Source organism: Ictalurus punctatus, chromosome 2, assembly GCF_001660625.3.
Source record: "Ictalurus punctatus breed USDA103 chromosome 2, Coco_2.0, whole genome shotgun sequence".
Classification (NCBI taxonomy): Eukaryota; Metazoa; Chordata; class Actinopteri; order Siluriformes; family Ictaluridae; genus Ictalurus; species Ictalurus punctatus.
The window spans coordinates 9,876,622-9,900,711 of record NC_030417.2 but is presented as its reverse complement, the minus strand read 5'-3'; the positions used below and the strand labels follow the sequence as shown (position 1 = coordinate 9,900,711).

Below are 24,090 nucleotides of genomic sequence, written 5' to 3'. Positions count from 1 at the left end.
TCAGTAGCAGATGGCGAGAGACCTGCAGTTTTGCCTGTGAGGAAAAACCACAGTGCAGTTAAACCCTCTCGGACCTGCAAAAATGAGAAAGTGGCCTCCAGCTGTTGATCTATGATGGATGCTTGATACTAAGGCAGCTGACCTCCAGGGAGAGAGAGAGAGAGAGAGAGAGAGAGAGAGAGAGAGAGAGAGAGAGAGAGAGAGAGAGAGGAGAAACAGGAAGAGAAAGTGGGAGGCCACAAAGTGCCCTAAATCTTCCACCACCCTCATTACGAAAATGGTAGGGGGAAAAGACAGATGCATCCTCTTTGTTTCTCCTCTACACACACACACACACACACACACACACACACACACACACACACACACACACACACATACAAAACACCTCTCAAATACACGCTCACGCTGTCTCCTAAATCCCCACTACCAGCAGTTAACTGTGTCTTCTGCAGTTGTATATCAAAAGAAAGCGATGCGCAAATGCAAAACGGACGACTAGGAACCTGGGCTTTATTGCTACTGCTGCTTTGACATTGGGTGTAAATTTAGGATGTGCAATTACACACATCTGTTTTAAATTCTGTGACTCGAGGGTGTCGAAGCAAACACAGCGTTATAGTTCAGAGCCAGAGAGACTGAATATTTTGAGAGGTAGCCTGACACGACAACTGCAACACAATTTAACACCAAGAACACTTTCTATAATATTACAGCTCATGATGTCAAGAAGGTTAGTCCTGAGCCATGCCATGTGACTAAGCATGTGGCAAAAAATAATATTCCTTAAGCCTGTTTACATGAGCAGGGTTTTAAGGGATTCAGCAGGGTTTTAAGATTGTTACTTATCACACTGTACGACGTGATCCGATAATAACTTGGCTGAACTGCGACACATGTTCTGCATGTCGGATTACACGATGAAGATCCTCTAACGATAGACCAGTGATTAGAGAAAGTTTCTACGTTCTGTTCATGTCCGATGGGAAAAAGTGCTGAAAACGGGCTTGCGAAAACCGAAACGAGCCAATGATGCAATACTAGAAATGTCATACAGAGAGAAAGCACTTGTAAAACACAGTGAAACACCCTTCCAGATACATGAGCTCACAGATGTCCATGATTGGCTAGTGTTGCTGTGATTGACAGGGAGACAGTATGCCCCTCCTACCCAGAGAGCATGGCCAATTTTGCACCCAAAAAGGGACAGTGTACATTAACTAACATTCATAAATGTACCCAAAGGCTAATTTTCATTTTTAGTCCCTTTGCCAGATGTTATTAGGCATACAAAAAAAAAAAAAAATAAATAATAATAATAATAATAATAATAATAATAAAATCAGAAATTATAAACCCCACTGTAAAATACAGTTAAACACCACAACTTTACAAAAATAATTATATTTTTAATAAAAAAAATATATAATTTATACACACACACACACACACATATATATATAAAATAATAATAGTAATAACGCAACATCACTGTGAAGAAGCCATTTCTTAAGATAACACTTAAATGATTTAAAAGATACACATTCTCCAACTGATTGCGGTAAACAGAATTCCACTGATGTGATGCTCTGAAGGAAAAGACAGCCTGACTAAAAGAAGATTTCCTGCGTGGAATTATGTAATCCACTCTAGCTGCACCTCTAGTTACTCTGTTTTCAAGAGGCTTTAAATTAATAAAGTCAGTCAAGGGGGGAGGAGCTAAACCATACATACTCTTATGAACTAAACAAACATTTTTAAACTTCATGAGGTTTTCCCCAGCTAAGCAAGTTAATACTCATTTCAAATGCAGCAATGGTGAAAACTAAATTTTTTGGTTTTGACCTAGAATTTGAAGTGCTTCTTTCTGTAATGATTCCGATGGTTATAAAACTGTGGAATGTGTATTAGACCAGCTTGTCAAACAATAACTGATATGAAAAAGAATTACTTACTTGAATATTTCCCAACTTAAATATGACATTTTTGCAAACCTTTATTACGTGGGAGTCTAGATGTACCCCTAGATATGTACATTCTGAAACAACTTGTAATCTCTCTCCCAAATTAAAAAAAAAATCCTGCTTTAGATGAACACTATATCCTCTAGATAAGAACATACAAACTGTTTTTGACACATTTAATTTCAGAGACCACTGACTGAGCCAGGATGCAACTTTCACCATAACATCTGTCAACTTATCTGCAAACTCTTCTGCATTTTTACTGTGTGAAAATGACTATCATCAACATACATTAAGATGTTACATTGTTGACACACAGTGGGTAAATCATTTATGTACATGCTAAAGAGAATTGGGCCCAATATGGATCCCTGTGGAACACCGGTTGATAGACATAATGACTTAGATTTGTAATGATCAATTTTGACTAATTGAGAATAGGAAGAAGGATGAGATTTAATTAAATTTACAAGCTATACTGAAAATTTATTTATAAAAAGTAATTTATGCAAATGATCATCACGGTTAACCCTATCATTAAGGTTAATATGGTTAACAATGATAGTGTGAACATTCTCCTGTTGCACCTTTTCCCGAATGTTAATAACTTATTTGAAAATCAAGTCAAGGAGTAGAGATGTTTCAAGGCCAAATGAAAAAAAAAAAAAAAATTATATATATATATATATATATATATATATATATATATATATATATATATATATATATATATATATATATATATATATATATATATGTAAAAATATTTTTTTTTTACCACTATATAGAAACATTTCTACCAGGATGCCTTTTCTGTGTACTTTAATTGTTCTTCTTTGGGCAGTCCAAATTCTTCGACTAATCATGTAAACATGTAATGTAATGGTTTTTACAGTGAGCACACTGCACTGAAGGCCACATCCACGACCCCTGAAGTTACTCAGAACAACATTCGCAGCTCTAAGGTGAATGTGTGGACAAAGCCACTTTTTACCTTGATCAAGTATTCATTTGTGTCCTTTAATTGGTCACCAGCAGATAAATGATTTTATCAATGCTTTGCTTTGACAATCTTCTTGCGTGTGCTTTAATTAATTGTGAGGAAATGCTACAGGTTCGTGCACCCTCACTAGTGACAGCTTGACAAAGCTCTCCGTCAAGGCCGACCTTTAGAGCATTAAAAGTAAAAATAAAAGCCCGAAACAGGGAGGCTGTGGTTCAGGTGGTAGAGCGGGTTGTCCACTAATCGTAGGGTTGGCAGTTCGATTCCCGGCCCACGTGACTCCACATACCGAAGTGTCCTTGGGCAAGACACTGAACCCCAAGTTGCTCCCGATGGCAAGTTAGCGCCTTGCATGACAGCTCTGCTACCACTGGTGTGTGAATGGGTGAATGAGACGCAGTGTAAAGCGCTTTGGATAAAAGCGCTATATAAATGCGCCATTTACCATTTTCAAAAAGCAGAGGAATGCGGTATAGAGCTGGTTACGAAACCTAAAGTTCATCTCAACCTCCAGACACCTCTCCAAGCATGTATGGATATGTGTGCGTGCGAGAGAGAGAGAGAGAGTGATTTGTACCAGGCTTCGGGCAGCAGCACTGTATATTCATGTGGAGAGGTGGTTTCTGGGAAATTGCACAGGATAGCTAGTCGATGCTGGAGCAACTCAGAGCCGTGATAAGTAAAGAGAATATCCAGTGCCTGAACGTTACTCTCCTAGGAGAAAGAAAGGAAGAGAGAGAGAGAGAGAGAGAGAGAGAAGTAAATGAATAATTAATACAAGCCAAATTCATGGCTGTGTCCATTTTCCCCTGCAGCTATTTCTCCACTAATAGTCTTGGTAAGTAACCATATTTCAGCCTTCAAGACTTAGAAATACTTTCATGGTATAACGGAGAATCCATATTTTAGACAACACACACAATGAGGTTACACTAAGATGTATAATTCACACTCATGGACTCGCACACACCCACGACAGAAAGAAAGAAAAGAAGTGAGACTTACCCTGGCGTAGGTTCTCGCTGACAGCACGATATTCTGACTGCGGAACTTTTTGAAGAATTCTGAGTCGTACCTCTCCTCCGCTGCATGGGGTCCACCCAAAATCTCCTACACACACACACACACACACACACACACACACACACACACGCTGAATAAATCCTCTAAATAAGCACTAATGATATTTACCTCTTGTAAATAATATGCGACAGTCACTTTAGAGTCATGTGACACTACTGTCACTTTTAAATACCACCATTTTATCTCTCCGTTCATAATGTCTGCTCTACACAAGTGATGTGTACGCTGAATCCTTCTGTTGTGCATTGTGATTATTTGTCTTACCTCTACTGCCATTATTATGCTTTATGTGCCTTCGTCTGCATTTTATTGCATATAGTGGTTTTAACACGTTTAATACGTCTGCCTTGTGGAGTGACGGTATTGTATCCTGTGTTTTATTATGGAGTTTATGTGCAAATTATAGCGTCTTGTCTTTTATTCTGTTTTGTTGTGCACTTTGTGCTTCGATGGTACCCCGTGTTGTATTGAATATGGTGCTCTTATTGTGCTTTGAAGCTTGCGGTTTGAAATGCGCTTTGTAGTGTATATTCTGTCTGACAGTGAATCGTATCAGATAAGAACATCCATTGATATACCCTAATAAAAGGCCGATAAAATGATAAAGAAAGAAATTAAACAGGATGGGCATGCTGTTATAGGAAAATAACACGATGCAATACGATGGTGTGATGTGGATACGAAGCGATACGAAGAGCAGTTGTCCTTACCAATCCAAAGTGAATTCTTTTCCAATAACAGCAAATTAACTTCAACAGAGATGTTTTTTTTTTTCTATTATTATTAATTTTATAATTCATACTTTTAATACATTTATAGTTAAATTTAATGTTGTGGAAAACAAATTATCTCCTGTTATAACTTCCATTATAACAGCTAATCTCTCATTCGAAATGTCTAATGTTTAAGTTAACGAGAGAAAAAATAAAGCAGCTTGTCAGGTTAACAAGAAACCACAAATCTCCGTTGTGAAGACTTCCCTGTGTTGGAAAACCTAAAGTTACAGCGTTACGTCCGACTGTTAGAAAGTGCTGACACTGGAGACTCCTTCCAAAAATGTTAAACAAATCTCCTCACGGAAGAGGTTCTTCTCACCGCATCAACAAATCCGTTCATGTGCCGTAAAATTCCCCTGCGCAAGTTGTTACTATAGAAACAGTAACGTTAGATCGAGCGCATTAATATAAACCTTGCAGCTGGAACTACCTTGAGAGCTGCTGTTATAGAGAATTAACCAACATCTTCTGACCAAGTCGAGTATCCAAGCATCTAAGGATGTTTGAGGCTGATCAACCGGTATTTCAATGATTGGTTGTGGCTTTTAGAAATTTAATGACTAATCTTAGTCATATTTCTTAGAAAGAATAAAGATCCCACTCATAATACTTTCCCTCAAACACACTGGGGTCAGAGCTGATGCCAACAGGCCGGTGCCTAATCTCAAACCATCTCGCATCACCTCCACCATGAAGAAAAGAGATCTAACAAAAAGAACTAGGACAGTCACAATCATGATAGTTAGAGTAGATGTGTCATTACAACACTATTGTTAAGTTCAACAAGGAAGAAATCAGCGCAAATCAACATGTAGGTTTCAAATTCAAAAACTGAAAAGAAACCCTTCCTCCTAACACTACTTTTTTTTTTTTTTCTTTTCAAAACAAAAAAATTTACAAGGTTTTAAACAATTATAATAAGAAAGTGAAGAAAATTTTATTTTCATGAAGGACCAGCAAAATGACCTCTCAAAAATCGTGTCACGGCTGTTACTACGCTACAGGGATATGGTAGGGAATTTGTAAACATGCAATCCTACGCAGTCTGTATGGTATGTAGGAAGGCTACAGTAGCTCGACGTTCTTTACGACGGTGCTTAGCCGAAAAACATCACCGAACACGGTATAACTTGAGGTGGATGGGGTTGCTGTGGCTCAGGTTGTGCACGCATCGTAAGGTTGGGGGTTCGATTCCCAGCCCACATGACTCTAAATGCCGATGTGTCCTTGGGCAAGACACTGAACCCCAAGTTGCTCCCGATGGCAAGCTAGCGCCTTGCATGTGTGAGTGTGTGAATGAGAAGCAGTGTAAAGCGCTTTGTAGAACCGCTAAGGTTAAAAAAAAAAAATCGCAATATAAGTGCAGACCATTTAACATTTCCCACAAGAGCAGAAGACTGCACTGCGTTCCACTGGTACGAACAGGAATTTGGAAGCTATAACAGGCACAGAAACCAGACAGTTGAAGAAAACCGTCGCCTGTTCTGGGTAATGTTTGCCTGTTCAGATGTTCGGACGGCGTCGACAGCATGAAACCATGAGCAAAACTTGCTTTGTCTCAACAGCTCTTGGTGCTGGTGCAATGGTGTGGGGAATGTTTCTCGGTGCACATTTGGCCCCTTAATACGAAGCATCATTTGAAAGCCACAGCCTATCTGAGGACTGTTGCTGAATACGTTCATCCCATTACGCTTGAGCAAAGCTCGTCTCAGACTGATCCCATGAACATGACAATGAGTTCGGTGTACTTTAAAGGCCTCCAGATCTGAATCCAGTAGAGATTGGGGATGTTTTGGTGGAACGGGAGATTCGCAGCATGAATGTGTGACTGAGAAATCTGCAATCACGGTGCAACAAGGAACACCATCTCAAAAGGAACCTTTCCAACATCTTGTAGAATCCTTGGCACAATGAACAAAGACTGGTCTGACAGATAAGCTGAATCCTACCCAGAATTACAGTGGTGGTCCTAATAGGCCGGAGGATGCATATCCATTTTATATTATGCTATGTCAATATGATCCTTATTTTTGTTGTTCTTATGTATAATTATAATGCATAGTGTCATGATGGTAAACATGCACTGTATAAGATTACATATTAACAAATTCCTGAACATGTCGTAACCATAGTAACAATGGTGGTGGATCAAGTCCTTTGTTGTTTGAGAACACATGTGACTATTCACAGTCATTCAGCTCCTACATACTGGTACAAGATCCACATGTAGATTTAATAGGCTTAATTTTTGGTACAATAATTGTAATACTTAACAATAATTAACAAACACTGACACAAAAAAGTCAAATAAAGATAAAAAAAAATTAAGTAATTTGGATTGTTGCCGTTCGTGGTATCAAAAGCAATCGTGTGCTGCTTTATTTCTACCTCTCGACACTTTAACACCAGAGCTGAGCGGTGACGGAGCATGCACTGAGCATTGAGAGGTGATACGGTGTGCGCTGAGCGGTGATCTGGTGTGCGCTGAGTGTTCAGTGTTGAGCGGTGATCTGCTGTGCGCTGAGTGTTCAGTGTTGAGCGGTGATCTGCTGTGCGCTGAGTGTTCAGTGTTGAGCGGTGATCTGCTGTGCGCTGAGTGTTCAGTGTTGAGCGGTGATCTGCTGTGCGCTGAGTGTTCAGTGTTGAGCGGTGATATGGTGTGCGCTGAGAGTTGAGTGGTGATACGGTGTACACTGAGCAGCGATACAGTGTGCCCCGAACATTGATACGGTGTGCGCTGAGCGGCGATATTGTTTGTCCTGAGTGTTGAGCGGCGATATGGTGTAGGTTGAACCTCGATACGGTGTGCGCCGAGTGACGATACGGTGTGTCCTCAGCATTGAGCGGCGATACGGTGTGTCCTGAGTGCCGAGCGGCAATACAGTGTGCGCCGAGCGGCAATACAGTGTGCACCAAGCGGCGATACGGTGTACGCTGAGTGTTGAGCGGTGATACGGTGTGTCCTGAGCATTGTGAGGTGATACGGTGTACACTGAGTGTTGAGTGGTGATACGGTGTACACTGAGTGTTGAGCGGTGATACGGTGTACACTGAGTGTTGAGCGGTGATACGGTGTACGCTGAGTGTTGAGCGGTGTTACGGTGTGTCCTGAGCATTGTGAGGTGATACGGTGTACGCTGAGTGTTGAGCGGTGATGCGGTGATACGGTGTGTCCTGAGCGTTGTGAGGTGATACGGTGTACACTGAGTGTTGAGTGGTGATACGGTGTACACTGAGTGTTGAGCGGTGATACGGTGTACGCTGAGTGTTGAGCGGTGTTACGGTGTGTCCTGAGCATTGTGAGGTGATACGGTGTGTCCTGAGCGTTGTGCGGCGATACGGTGTGTCCTGAGCGTTGTGCGGCGATACGGTGTGTCCTGAGCGTTGTGCGGTGATACGGTGTACACTGAGCGTTGTGCGGTGATACGGTGTGTCCTGAGCGTTGAGCGGTGATACGGTGTGTCCTGAGCGTTGAGCGGTGATACGGTGTGTCCTGAGCGTTGTGCGGTGATACGGTGTGTCCTGAGTGTTGAGCGGTGATACGGTGTGTCCTGAGCGTTGTGCGGTGATACGGTGTACACTGAGCGTTGTGCGGTGATACGGTGTGTCCTGAGCGTTGAGCGGTGATACGGTGTGTCCTGAGCGTTGAGCGGTGATACGGTGTGTCCTGAGCGTTGTGCGGTGATACGGTGTGTCCTGAGTGTTGAGCAGTGATACGGTGTGTCCTGAGCGTTGTGCGGCGATACGGTGTGTCCTGAGCGTTGTGCGGTGATACGGTGTGTCCTGAGCGTTGTGCGGTGATACGGTGTACGCGGAGTGTTGTGCGGTGATACGGTGTGTCCTGAGCGTTGTGCGGTGATACGGTGTGTTCTGAGGTTTGAGCGGCGATACGGTGTGCGCTAAACCTGTCTTTATTCTCACCTCGTATGTGGCCAGTCGATCCAAATAGCACAGCAGCTTCAGTCTGCTTCTACACAGCTCCTTCTGCTCCAGCGTTAACCTGCACAGAGAAAAACATTTTAGATTATATTATGTTAAAAACATATTATTATACTTTTACAACTGTATTGAAATCAAATCAAACCAGAAATCCACCAGGCATATACAACACGACATCACTTCTAAACTGTTAACAAATTTTTAAAAGTAATGAAATCTCAATCTTTATTTAAACAAACCAAAAAAAAAAAAAAAAAAACAGGAAAAAAAATGAATCATTTTGGAAATAAAAACAAGCTACACACAGACATGTAGCAGCTATGATGATTTGTGTTGAAGCCCAATGCAGTGGCGAGAGTGAGTCCGTGTATTAGCATCAAAAAACATAAAAAAAATAAAAAATGATGGTATAGAAAATAAGGTAACAAAAATGTTAGATGAAAGAACCAAAGAAAGTGTCATGTAAAGCAGAGAGAAGACGTATGCAGTCACAGTTTAAAACTTTATTAACAGACAGACAGGCAAATCCGAAAAACGATTGGCTAGTTCAAAGTCAGTAAACAGCCAGTGGCAAAACAAGGCACGTGAATGGAAAAACAGGCAATGAGTCAAAAACCGGAAGAAAGAATAAACAAGGCTTGCTAATGTCAGGGGCACAAAGGCAATACTGAGAGTATACTTCGCAATGTAACACAAACACAAAGGTATAAAATAGACAGACTGATCAAGGGGCAAACAGAAACAGCTGAGAAACATAATGACACATTATGAGGGAAAGGGAAACAACCAATCACAATACATGGGCGGAGACAGGACGGGAACCAAAACAAACACGTGTGTCAATGTAAACAAAGACAAAACCCGGAAGCGTGCGCTGTCGCATTGACACTCAGCAAGGGGAAATACCTGACTGACAGACAGACAGAAAGAAAGAAAATTAAAGTAAGTAATGTGTTAAATAAGATGTTAAATAAAGTTAAGAAAGAAAGACAGAAAAGTGAAGTAAAATAATAAAAAACGTTAAATAACACACACACACACACACACACACACACACACACACACAAAATATCTTTTCGGAGGAGCCCTGAACCCCCCTAGCATTTAAGCATGCCCCCCAGGTTCAAAATTTCTCCCACGCCCCTGAAAATTTATTAACCATGTCATTGGGCAGGGGTGCCCAAACTTTTGAACCTAAAGCAAGACCTAAACGCCTGAATTGATCCGAGTGTACGCTGCTCTAGTGAAACTCCCTGAGTATAATTGATCATTATGGTGCTCATGCAGCCAGAAGCAGGACGTCTCCATGCTGACTGATGTTGCTGAACGACAGAGTCGCCGTTTTGTGTTTTAACTCTGAATTCATTTTTTTCCAGTTAAAACAAGACTTCTTCAGCGCTTCAGTATAAAACCCTTATTAAGGAAGTGTTATATATGAGCTCGGAGTGTGAGGCTGTGAACATTAACAGCTTCAGCATATTTTGATTTGCATTCTTCAATTAAGTGCTGCACTTTCAGGGCTAGGAAGGGTGAAACTGATGCAGTAATGTGCTGTGGGAGTAGTCAACTGTGAGAGAGGGGTGGGTGTGTGTGTGTGTGTGTGTGTGTGTGTGTGCGCGTGTAATGGAGGTCACTAACTCCAGTTTTACTTTCACAGTTCTGAACAGCAAGTTTAATGGTAATTGTACCGTGTTGAGCATTAGTTGAGTGAGAAAACAAAGCCTGGGCCGGTGAACAGCCCTGCCTGGCTACACACACACACACACACACACACACACACACGCGCACACACACGCACACACGCACACACGCACACCCCATTGTGATCGATAGTGTTGTGCTGCTGTAATGGCTACGCAGTTAAAAAGGAATTAACAAAACGATGGCCTTTGGTTTTCCACTCCATAATCACAACAGCAAACTGCACTGAGCAATCTCTGTGTGTGTATGTGTGTGTGTGTTAAACGGACATTAATGGAGTTGTTCTACTGCACATTAAAAAAAAAAATAATAAATAAATAAATAAATGGCCCAAACGCTTTGGGTTTGTAATTTGTTTTTTTGTTGTTGTTTTTTTTACAAACATGAGACACAACGGGACACAACTGCATCCTCATTAATACCACTCTGACATCCAAGGAGCACGGATTAACCATTCTGTGTTAAATTACTTAACGTCCTGTATATATGATTAAACAATACTGCAATGAAAAACGACATTAACCCCAAACTAAACGAAGTAGGTAAAAGAATAAAGATGTTGAAAGAAAGAAAGAAAGAACAGTGAAGTAATCACAGGTGACGCATGCTACAGGTTTATGGTGAGTGAATTTTAGAAGGAAAGAAAGAAAGAAAGGAAGAAAGACAGGAAGGTAGAAAGAAAGAAAAAGACAAATAAAGAAAGAAAGGAAGCTGAGGTAATCACAGGTGACGTATGCTACAGGTTTATGGTGAGTGAATTTTAGAAAGAAAGAAAGAAAGAAAGAAAGAGACAAAGAAAGAAAGAAAGGAAGGTGATGTAATCACAGGTGACATATGCTACAGTTCTATTTCATTTCTACTGACCGCCAGAGGCGGTGCTTTCAGCACCTGGATATCCATCACATGTACGTGCAGGTCAAGTGTTTATATCAAAAAAGTCACCTGTGACCTGGGTGACGTGTGCCTTTTGCCCTGGTACTAAAGGCACAGTCACCCCGGAAACGACCTCATTATCTTCTCACATTGGTAAGCAGGTTTCAGGAGTGCAGGTACCGCTGCTAGTAGTCTTGTAAACCAAAGTTGGGTTGGAGCTACAAACTTTCAACGGCATTTAGGAGTGGGCACGCTCTAATTCGGCAAGCGGCAGTTTACAGTTTGTGAACAGTTTGGTGTTTCTCGCTTTAACGCCGATACAATGCTAAATACTTGAGTTCGGGTTGGAATCCCTTCCCGTAGTTTTCTGTTTATACGCATCATGGAGTTATTCCCCACGATTTTGGTCATTTCATTTTTTGAAAGCCCGCTGTCGGTAAGCAACGCACCCCGATTGGGCTTCATTGAAATGTTTTTCATCCCCTTGATTTAGTTCGTGAATTTGTTTAATTATTGGCTATAGTGTGAGCGTGTTCGCTCTTAACTGTACCATATTGTATCAGAGTGATCATAGAAGGATCATTCCCCAATATTATTATAGTTAAATTCTCATAATTGATTCGATGTGGTAGGAGGCGCTACATAACGCGCACTGAAGGGGAGGTAGTCAAAACGGGATCAATTACCACCTGGAAAAGTGGTCACACGCGGAAAACCACGTGGGTAGTAATTACTGCTGGTACCCATGTTTATGACATGTATTGATTGCCTGACCCCTCTGGAACTAGAGGATGGCCATGAGAGGTGACCCTCTTGCCTGGGGGTTGCCAACTTAAGAGAGGGATTGACTGAGATGGCATGCATGAATTGCAGCTCCATGAACTTAGCAGCACAGGCAGCCAGGCTGGACCAGCTAGAGGGCAGGTTGGGCACTCAACCGCATCCTACACAGGCCATGTCTCCCAGCTCTCATAAGCACCGTAAGACTGATTCTCTGGGGGCCCCTAGTGAGGGGAAATGCAGAAAGGTACACCCCCTAGCCCAGAAGGTAGACACATTGGCTTCTGACTTTGCAGAGATTAAATCTCTCCTCCTTAATCTGCAACCACCCAGTGCACAGCCTGCTAGTGGTCCCGCTACAGCTGCACTGCAGTCTCCTCCCAGGGTGCTGCCTCCAATACTGTCACCATCCTTTGAGACCCAGGAGGAGGATGCACTCTCCACTAGGGCCTCGGACGGCAAAGATTTTCATTGTGGGAACTAACAAGCCCCTTGGGCCAAGATGCACTGGCCCATGCGCAGCCAAGTCGACTGCTGTATGCTTTCCCTCCACTACCGTTGATACTGCCCTCCCTAGTCAGGATCCTCAAGGGCAACCACAATTTGCTACTAGTAGCCCCCAAATGGCCAGGGAAGGTGTGGTTCCCAATACTACATAGATTACTATACAGGGAGCCTTGGTGCCTCCCTGTGAGGAGGGATCTCCTCTTACAGTTGGAGGGTCGAATCTGGTACCTGAACCCATCCCGGCTGCAACTTTGGGTCTGGCCTCTGAAGGGCCAGAGACATTACTAAGACCGTGTGATCCACCAGTTTTACAGACCATCCACAACTCCCGTGCACCTTCCACCAATGTGTTGTACGCTAACAGATGGAAACTCTTTTCTGAGTGGTGCCAAGAACAAATTCAGGAACCAACACGCTGTTTCATACAGGGAATACCAGGAGCTTTCTCCACTCCCGTCTTGATGGTGGCCTTGCAGCCTCGACCATCAAGATATACATAGCTGCCATGTCAGCCATGCATAATAGAATAGATGGTGTGACGACTGGGTCCCACACCCATGTGACCCGCTTTCTTAAAAGGTGCTCAACAATTGAGACCTCCTTGATGAAACCCAGTATCCTCTTGGGACTTGCCTCTCGTATTAGAGGCACTGTGTCAGATCCCATTTGAACCTCTAGAGAGATCAAAATTGAGGTGGCGGTCTATGAAAACCTCTTTCCTCTTAGCCATGGCATCAGCTAGACGAGTAGGTGAGTTGTACGCCTTATCAGTGAGCTGAGAGTGCCTACACTGGAGTTCTGGGAACACGGGTAACTTTATGGCCGAACCCTTAATTTCTCCCAAAGACCTTTTCTTTGTCTTATACGAACCAGCCCATCAGTCTTTCAGCTTTTGAGCCCCCAACTCAGGAAGACGATCAAGGGTTGAGTGCGAGCCTGTTGTGCCAAGTGTGAGCTCTAAAGTGTTATATCCAAATGACTGCTGAATTCCGGCAGTCAGATTCAGTTTGTCTGCCATACGAGGCATAGGCGAGGTAAGGCTGTGTCCAAGCAGCGCCTGTCAAAATGGATCGTTTATGCCTATTAGGGCAGGGGTCTCCAGATCGCTCCTCAGGTTCAAAGTCACTCAACCAGGAGTGTGTCTACTTCATGGGCAGCCCTACGAGGAGTACCTCTTTCAGATACTTGTGCAGTTGCATCATGGGCATCAACCTGCAGATTTGCAAGATTTTATAGGGTGAATGTGATCTTGCACAACCCAGTGGCTGCAGCCATTTTTTCCCCGGCTTCACAGCTGTTGTTAATGGGAACGTAGAACTTCGTCATAACCATGTTGGTATTACTCATCCAGGTGCTGAAAGCACGGTCAGTAGAAATGAAATGGAACGATGGTTACATATGTAACCGCGGTTCTATGAATTTCGGATGACCTCCAGAGCTTGGCAGTCACGAGAGGAGTGCCAAGAAGTCGTTTCTGGGGTGAACGTGCCTTTAGTACTGGGGAAAAAGGCACAGGTCACAGGTGACTTTCTTGATATAAACACTCGACCTGCACGTACATGTGATGGACATCCAGGTGCTGAAAAGCACCGCCTCTGGCGGTCATCCGAAATTCATAGAACCGCGGTTATATACGCAACCATCGGTTTATGGCGAGTGAATGTTAGAGTAAGCTCGTGTAGGAGTCGATGGCATACAGTTATACAGCGTACAGTCTTTGAGCTTTATGTGGATCTGTGTGAATGTAATATCTTTAACTAGGACTGACCACTTTCTCAAACCCACACACATACACACACCTGAAACGAGCCCAAAAAGTTGCATCAATAAAACAGGAACTTGTTCTTTTTCTCAGCCTCTGTGCAGGAAACAAATATTCCACACATCTTTCATTATGCACTCCATAATTCCCCTTTCCCACTGTTTATATTTACATTAGAAATGGTCCTATTCATCACAGACACAATGCCTGCATGTACACTTTACATTTTGTGGTAAAGTTGTTAGATTTCAATCCAATAATTTGCTCTTGGTGGCTGTGAAGAATTTTAAACAAGCACAATTTGGTAACCTTCTCATTAACGCTCCTCCTGCACTGAGCGTGAGGCAGTGAGAATCCTGACCCAATGGATCTCTATTAGTGCCTGTCCCATTTTTCTCTACTGCAACAACAACTATGGAAGTGAGCAAATCAACAGAACATCGACTTATATCTTTCAAACAGCAATTACAAAAAAATTAATCTATGTGTAAAATCTGTGTCTGAGAGTTGCGAATTTAGGACATTATGAAGATTTCCTGAACATCTGATATATTCCCTTTCCAGAACCTTCACACTATCTGTCCCTAAGTGGTGGAATGAGCTTCCAACCTCAATCCAGACCGCTGAATCAGTCACTATCTTCAAAAAACAGCTAAAGACCCACCTCTTCCGTGAACACGTAACTAAACCCTAAACAAAAAAAAAAAACCCACACCTTACTCTGGCGCTTACACCTTTACTCTGTGCACTTTGCTTTTCTAGAACTCAATTAAAGATCTTGTATGGTAGCACTACTTTTATTGTTCTCTGCTTAATATATCGCCTTGTTTGTATTTCCTCATAGTCGCTTTGAATAAAAGCGTCTGCTAAATAGGGATGTCACGATACCAAATTACACGGTGTGGTATAAAAATAAAATAACAACAATTAAATTAAAAACTCTCCTGGAGGACATCCTGCTCTGGCTGATACTGGCAAAGAGAGAGAGAGAGAGAGAGAGAGAGAGAGAGAGAGAGAGAGAGAGAGAGAGAGATTTTAGTTATCAAACACTATCTGACAATGAGTGGAGGCTACAGTGGAGATGCAGCACTCCTAAACGGATGCACACGCACACACACCTTATACTCTGAATGCAAGCATTAGTTTCAATTCTCTGATCTGGTGGAAGGCCAAAACGATTTATTAAAATCATGAACATTTGAATAATTATTAGTGACATTAGGCTACATGTTGCTGACAGGACACGGGCTGAATGGCGATGCATGGTGGCCCATTAGGAGGTAGTTTATAACACTGCAATGTGTTAGCGTCGTTAACAAATAACTGACATTACATGGAGCATAACGTTAGCTGGTTTCACGGCCACAATGCCAGCTGCCTCAAACAAACATAATATAGGGGGTCTTTCAGGTGCTTCGCCAAGTTCCAGGTGTTTCCTTGCTTTGTTTGAAATGAACGATAGCACCGGTTGCTCACCGGCTTCAAAGCATCAATTATATGTTTGTTGTCATCCGCCTCGATTTCCATATTCCCTACCACCTTTCCTCTCAAAGAGTCGCAGTGGAGCTAAACTTCTGTAGTTTTTCCCGTGTGCTTGTAGTTGTTGTTGTTCTTCTTCACCACTTGTGGACCGACTAAAACACTTGCGCGTATTTGCTGCCCCCATCAGGTCCGGAAGAATTGCAACCTCGGTACCGCCATTAGAATTGTTTCCAACGCTACTCCAGAAAAACAAGTACCGTCACGTTTTAAGAATGTTGGTCCCGAAGTATCGGTTCTCGTGACATCACTACTGCTAAATGAATAAATGTAAATGTGATATAAATGCCCCTATGGACGAGCATTGTCTGTTTTCCTTTTCCCAAGTGCTATATTGTTTCGTTTCAACTTCTGCTACAACAACATCACTTGAAGAAATCATTTGGAGACAGTAAAGCATGGTTTTGATGAATCTTCTCATTATTAAAGCCTTGTGAACGGTGTAATTTTGTCTTAAACTGGCAGAAACAGGCTTCTGCAAACGTAATACCTGATTTCCGGTCGTATTAATTTGCACCATAAAAAGGTTTGATACATCGTAATCTGGGTTACTAAATGAATATATTTTCATTGTACTTTACACTTTTAGCTAGAAATTACACGTCAAAAAAGCTAAACTGGGGGGGAGGGGAAAAAAAAAGAAAAAAAAGAAAGAAAAAAAAAGACAATGAATGACTCAATTCTCAGTAATAGACCCAGTTATTAAATCAGCACATTGTTTTCAGGTGTTATTACATTTGCACACACAAATCTTTAGTAAATCAGTGACTGTTTAGCAGACAGCACATGTTAAGACACCATACACATCCATAAATACAAAAACACACACGCAGCAGGAGTGGAATTGGACGGCTGCTGGGACCGAGCTGTAATTAAGTGGATGCAGTTCATAAGGCTGTGTGAGGCGAGACATTAGGGAGCGTGTTAAGTGTCTGGAGCACGTTATGGGCTGAAAAATCGTACAAGCATTCCAGTGTGTAAACAAGACTGCTTTGATTAGTAATGTTTACCGTGTTCGCTTTTCCTGTTCCACTCTCTGTGTGCATGTGTGTGATTTGTTTGAGGTCCCCCCACCCCACTTCACTCCCACCCATTCTTTCAGGCTCTAGGCTTGGAGTATAAATGAAGTCATGCAGATTAGAAGCAAATATAAAGGACTTTAATTTCACCCTCCACCTCTCCTCCTCCTTTAGGACCTCCTCTCTATCTCTTTTCCTTTATTACTCTCTGGAGGAAGGGTATTACTGCGCCTCTCTTAATGTGCTCTGTGTGTGTGTGGGCATATTAGAAGAAACTCACTTGCTGAAGTCTACTTTCTTAAGCAGATCTTGTCTTTTCTGCGCTTCTCTCTCTCGTTTTATCTCCATTTCTTCCTGCATCGACCGGAAATCTTCGTACGGAGCATCGTCGATGTCCACGTCGCCCGGTAAGATGAACCTAAGCAGGAACGAAAGAAAGGAACACTGGCTGTGTTAATCAGCTGGGCCTTCCTTCCACCAGTTTTAATACAAATTCTGTATTTGTGCCTGAATAACAACGGTAGAAAGGTAAAAAGTAATAAAATATTTATATACAGGTGCATCTCAAAAAATTTGAGTGTTGTGGAAAAGTTCATTTTCTTTCCATAATTTAATTCAAAAAGTGGAACGTTCAAATATTCTAGATTCATTACACAAAGTGAAATATTTCAAGCTTTTTTTTTTGTTTGTTTGTTTTAATCTTGATAATTGCGGCTTACAGCTCATGGAAATAATAAAAATTAAAAAAAATAAAAAAATTAAAAAAAAAAACAGTATCTCAAAATATTAGAATAAAGAATTTATAATAGAGAAATGTCGACCTGAGAAGCTAATTCACTCAAAACACCTGCAAAGGTTTCCTGAGCCTTTAATCTCTCAGTCTGGTTCAGTAAACAACCACAATCATGGGGACGATGAAAGTAAATGTTATATTTCATTTGGAAATCAAGGTCCCAGAGTCTGGAGGAAGAGTGGAGAGGCACAGAATACAAGTTGCTTGAAGTCCAGTGCGAAGTTTCCACAGTCAGTGATGATTTGGGTTGCCATGTCATCTGCTGGTGTTGGTCCAGTGTGTTTTCTCAAGTCGAGAGTCAATGCAACGTCTACCAGGAGATTTTAGAGCACTTCATGCTTCCATCTGCTGACGAGCTTTATGAAGATGCTGATTTCCTTTTCCAGCAGGACTTGGCACCTGCCCACAGTGCCAAAACCACTAGTAAATAGTTTGCTGAGCATCGTATTACTGTGCTTGATTGGCCAGCCGACTCGCCTGACCCGAACCCTGTAGAGAATCTACGAGACACCCCAGACCCAACAATACAGACGAGCTGAAGGCCGCTATCAAAGCAACCTGGGCTTCCAGAACACCTCAGCAGTGCCACAGGCTGATTGCCTCCATGCCACGCCGCACTGATGCAGTAATTTGTGCTAAAAGGATTAAAGCCCCGACCAAGTATTTAGTGCAGAAATTAACATACTTTTCAACAGGTCAACATTTCTGTATTATAAATTCTTTATTCTAATATGTTGAAATACTACATTTTTGATTTCCATGAGCTGTAAGCCATAACCAAGATTTTAAAAAAAGGCTTGAAATATTTCGCTTTATGTGTAATGAATCTAGAATATGAACGTTCCACTTTTTGAATGAAATTACGGAGCTTTTCTTTTTTGAGACGGACCTGTATATATATATTGGGCATGCTATTACAGGAAACATAATCAACAGCAGGGTGCTGTGATGTGGCTTAAGTTAATATCACCTCAAAGTTGTTTATTTTCCAATAACGGCACATCCTGACGTGTTTTATTCCTCGTAAACACTACAGAAAGTTACCGTTCAATGTTGTGGAACGTCCACGCAACAAGTTATCACTTATGTTACGGCAGCTATAAACAGTCTTTCCCTCACCAGCCTCTTTTTTTTTTTTTCCTCTCTTGAAGACTTCCACTGTCATGGTGGAAAACCTCAGACTGTTACAAAGCACTGACGTTGGAGACTCCTCACAGAAAACTTCACCATATCGACGTGTTTAGTTTTTAAATCCGATTGTGTGGAGAGTCTGCTGTATAAGTCCCTGTGTATGTAGTTATTATAGAAACGTATTAGAAGGAATGCAGTAATATAATATACGCCTTGCAGACCTTCTGAACACCCTTTTTGTCCGATAAGATTCGCGAATTAAAAAGTGCGGTCGCATGAAAACGTATGAAAAATACTGGACTATATAGTGGCCTAAATCGAATCTGAAAAGACTTGTTGTTTAATAAACTGAAATAAAATCACTTTTTATTTATTTGCGATCCTGATGTCATCTTCAAGGCATCTTTACTTACTTTTCTCTCACTTCAATATCTCACGTCAACAACAGACTAAAAGATTGAAGGGCAATACTGAATATGCACTAAGGGGAAGCGAGTACATTTATCGTGACTGTTATTAAGCCCAGTGCATCATGGGTTTATTAGCACCCTGTTAGGGATGGACTTTAGAACCACTGTACATGCATAAGTGAATTAGAGCACAATTTTTTTTTAATTAGCCCTGGCATGAAGACACAAATTGGATTGTGTTTGTGTGTGTATGCGAGAGGCACACACCTGCCTCCATCCTCTCCGTTGCCAATAGCGATAAGGGCCTCTAGGTCGGTTCCTTTCAGACCGTACTGTAAGAGCTCCTTGGCAGCATCCACGTTCTCTGGAACCCTCTCGACACACTCGTGTAGCACCCAGGAGCGCTTCTTTATCTTACTCTAAAGACACACACACAGTTTTTTTTTTTTTTTAATTAAAAAAAAGCAATAGAAATAGAACCACGGTATGATTTGTTTGACCTAAATTTACAAATGGACAAGATCCACAAGTCTTTAACAGATTTAACATTTAGATATTTTTTATATTTATTGATTATATATATATATATATATATATATATATATATATATATATATATATATATATATATATAGAAGCGTTTTATTCCTCTTATACTACAGCAGTCGGCCAACTCTACTAGGAACGACACGTCTCGTCATACTTCTCATCAATTTAGTTACGTTTTAATGTTGTGGAACGTCTATGTCTTCATAAAAAAATGCTTTCCATACAAGTCCTTGTGTGAGTTGTTATAATAATAATAATAATTAAAAAAAAAAAAACATCTTAAGACAAGTGCATGTGACGTGAATCACAGAACGCCAATGCGGTTTGAGAATTCGACAGTGCTGTAGCATCAATAAAGCATGACTGCTGAAATAAAGCCAGTTTTGGATAGTGGACTTTGTTGTTCACGTTCTTACTTACCAGATAGTCCTGTATAGAGGCAATGCTGACCGACGACTTCCTCCACTGCCTCTGATACACCAAATCTGAGTCCAGTCCATAGACGTGTGCCAAAGACAAAGCTTCCCCATATTCCTCATTATCAATCTGCACACACACGAGAGAGAGAGAGAGAGAGAGAGATAGAGAGAGAGAGAGAGGCAGGTTAATGTCTCTGCCCAGCTCCCATGGCTCCTCATTAAGTCGCTGTGTCGTAAACAAAGCATTATCACCTCTGTTCGTCCAGCCACAATAAAAGCTTCTGCACTCACAAATCACTGTGGGGACCAAAACCACAGAGCCTTTCAATATTCACAGGCCACTCGACATCCTGTTAGACTCTGAAGCTGTCCTGTAGTGCGTTAATGGGGTATTGTGTGTTCTGATAGGCATCGATGAGCTATGCTGCGCCCGCTTTTCTGACAGGACTACTAACAAGGGCAGCATGCCGAGACCGGTTCTCTTTCACCCACCTGTTTAACTACTACCTTATCCGTTTTCACTTAACCCGAGAAGACAAATGAACGAATAACATATCGAGTCGTTGCGCTCGGCTGATTATCCTTGGAGAGTTCTGCTCCAGAAAAAAATTAATAAAATCACACCACAATCTCCAGCCTGGTCGATCTGCTGTGTCTGAAAGAGCAACGGGACCACATGGGCGACACCTGAACGACGAAAAGTCATGTCGATCACCTGCTAATGTACAAACTCAGACATGGGTCCCCGCCCACCTCACCTTCCTCTGGTAGAGCTCCTCAGGCGTGGTAGACCTCAAGCTGAGCAGTCTGTAGTTTTTCAGGACGGTGCGTGGTCTCTTCCTCGGAGGAGCGAAGCGCTCCATCTCGGTCACGTAGTACAGGCCCTGCTTCACGTAACCGAAGTAACGTGCCTTCGCGGACGACTCCTCGTCAGAATCAGAGTCTTCCTCGGCGTCGTCGTCCTCGCCGGAGGCGCTGCTCTCCAGGCGTGAACGCTTCGGAGCCAGTTTAATCTCACACTGAGGGACAGAGAACGAGTCTTAAATCGTCCTTTGCAAGATGAACAATAAACAAACCAGAATTCTCCTAGAAAAAATATTTAAAAAATAAAAAAAAAAAAACACCTCACTTGTACAAATCTCGCCCATTCTGCATTTTACAGCTATTTCCAATCATTAGAAAAAACCCTCAGTAAAGCATGCATCAGCAATAAAAACACTCTCACACACACACACTATTCTTTCGCCACTCTCCATCACTCATTCCTCCCCTCAAGCTCCATTCTTTTTCACAGCCATCCTGCACAAAAAAAGGCCAACACACACACAGATATGCAAGATATAATAAAAGAAGATAAGAGCGTAGGTATTTTTTTTAAGAGGACGCGGGGATATGAAGCGGCTTTATGAAGACAGCCTGCAGATAAAAGCAGGATATCAGAGGCGCATCACTTCCTTTACGAGAGGTGTGATGAAAAAGAACCTGCCGAGGGGGAGAACACATTTTTACCACACACACACACACACACACACACACACACACAGGCACACACAGGCACACACAGGCACGTCTCCGTACTCCATCTGTCCATTTTTGTCTCTCTTCCCCAACATAACAGGTGTGCACAGCATCCAGCAATCCCATATGCCTGCGGCTTTCGATCCATAATTTACCGAGGACTGTTAAAAGTCTGAGGACATCTTGCCTTTCATTTACATCTGCTGAGCAAGGTTGGATTTTTCCAACAACCCCAGGTACACCTCTAAGCTGTGGGAGATATACAGTAACTGGAGAGAGGGGAAGAACTCGGCGCTGTCTAAAATTGAATGTCCTTTCCCGTCGCCTGACCTTAACCAAATCAAGCTATTCACAGTGGAGTCGGATCAAATGCCCGGAAAAACTGTTCGTAGGAAGATAAGTGTGGCAGCAGTTATGGCTGCTCGGGGAGGGTGGTGTTTTTTTTTTCTCTTTCTTTCTTTTACCTTCACAGATATTTACAAGTGTAATATTATATTTAATAAAAAAAAAAAAAAAAGTTAGTGCGATCTGATAATAAAATGATCGTTTATTACAAAAGCCTGCCGTCTTGTAGAGGGTAGATTTCGTCCCCGTGGGAAAGTTCAAGTCAATACAAGACAGTTCTTCAAACAAATGAAAAGCCTCAGAAAAATACACAGCTGCATACCCAGTCTCGGAATGACTGACAGTGAGACACTCACCTCATCATACTCATTGCAAACGTTATTATTATTATTATTATTAATAATAATAATAATAATAATAGTACTGCTTTTATTCAAATCACTGCGGTTGCTCATTTCCATTTGAGTAGCAGTAATACTGATAGTTGTTCATGAGTCTCTTGTTTGTCCCGAGCAGTTAAACTGCCCACTGCTCTTCAGAAAAATCCTCCAGGTCCTGCACGTTCTTTACTTTTCCAGCATCTTCTCCGTATTTGAGCTGTTTCCAACAGCGGATATATGATGCTGAGATCCATCTTTTCACACTGAGGACGACTGAGGGACTCGTACACGACTATTACAAAAGGTGCAAACATTCACTGATGCTCAAGAAGGCAACACGATGCATTATGGCCCTGTTTACACAGGCGCGTTTTCGTTTTTAAAACGCACAACTTTCGCTACGGTTACGCGTGTCGTCTACACTACTCTGGCGTTTATGACGCTTGAAAACAGACTTTGGAAACGTCGTAGACCCCGTTTTTGGTTTGAAAACCCCGGGCTCGCGTTTCAGTATAAACAGACCGAAACGAAGACTTTTGAAAATGAAGGCGTGGCTTCGCCCACAATCACTCGTGATTGGGTCTTCTGGATCATTGCGTATCCTTCCCTGATTCGTCAAGCCCCTACCATATGAACATTACGCTACCTTGATCGTATACAACAGGTTTGGGTTAGGGTCAGGGTCAGGGGGTTAGGGTTAGGTTTTTTTGAATGTTTGTTTCTTAAATAAAATCCATCCCAATTTCAGGTTAATTATGCACTGGCACCTCTAAATCTTCCTTCATTTTTTCATCTATTATACTTTCAAAACTTTATCCTATGAGAATTCATTGTAAGAATTTTTGAATGGACTGTCTATCTATTATTTTATTGTAATTCCAAATGGACCATTTGGTTTTTAGTGGACCGTGTATCTATCATACTTTCATGTTTTTGTCCTATCTTTATATGTGAATGGATTGTGTATCTATCATCCTCTGGTCTAAACATGGACTAGTTGGTTTTAAATGGACTGTGTGTCTATCCTTTTCTGATTAAAAATTGGACTGTTTATGGTTAGGGTAAGACTGAACCGCAAGCTTTGCTGGCTTTGTCGTCATTCTTAGCAGCCATTGTACAGTTAAATGCTGTATTTTATAATACTGCAGCTGCCTACATGCGCAAGAGCCGAGCTACGATTAGAGCGCTCGGCAACAAATCTCGTTTCAAGCGGCGCAAGCCATACGTGGAAAGCCGGTTTGTTGTGCCTGCCAACCAACTTCCTGTTTATGCTTTAATGCGCATGTGCATGGATGGTCATGTGACCGTGTGCGTTTTCAGTTGTGGACGAGGATCGTTTTCATTTTAAAAACGCACTAGTGTAAACAGGGCCTAAACTTTTTAACAGGATGTTCGGTGTAAATTATCATCTTGTCTTCTGGGTGACATGGAACTATCTTAAGTAGCTTCTGAGGAGCAGTACTACATGAAAAAAAGAAGATCTTTAAACAAAATAATCTAAACATGTTATAGAAAGAGCTTATTCAGGGAAGTACTAAATAAAGAAAAAAAAAAACACTGAAATATTTGTGATCTCTCTCTCTCTTTTTTTTTTTTTTA

General features: G+C 41.8%; 1 protein-coding gene across 2 annotated transcripts in view; it reads right to left on the bottom strand.

Moving 5' to 3' along the window:
* The window catches only part of nbas (NBAS subunit of NRZ tethering complex), a 263,105-nt gene that overhangs the window by 187,160 nt on the left and 51,855 nt on the right, over positions 1-24,090 (bottom strand). For both annotated transcript variants that reach the window (XM_017493334.3, XM_047152214.2), the window contains exons 15-21: positions 21,007-21,267; positions 20,250-20,375; positions 19,548-19,699; positions 17,227-17,364; positions 8,748-8,826; positions 3,973-4,077; positions 3,545-3,681 (exon numbers count right to left, since the gene is read on the bottom strand). In XM_017493334.3, the coding sequence (XP_017348823.2) occupies positions 3,545-3,681; positions 3,973-4,077; positions 8,748-8,826; positions 17,227-17,364; positions 19,548-19,699; positions 20,250-20,375; positions 21,007-21,267 (998 nt within the window). The remainder of the gene's footprint in view (positions 1-3,544; positions 3,682-3,972; positions 4,078-8,747; positions 8,827-17,226; positions 17,365-19,547; positions 19,700-20,249; positions 20,376-21,006; positions 21,268-24,090) is intronic.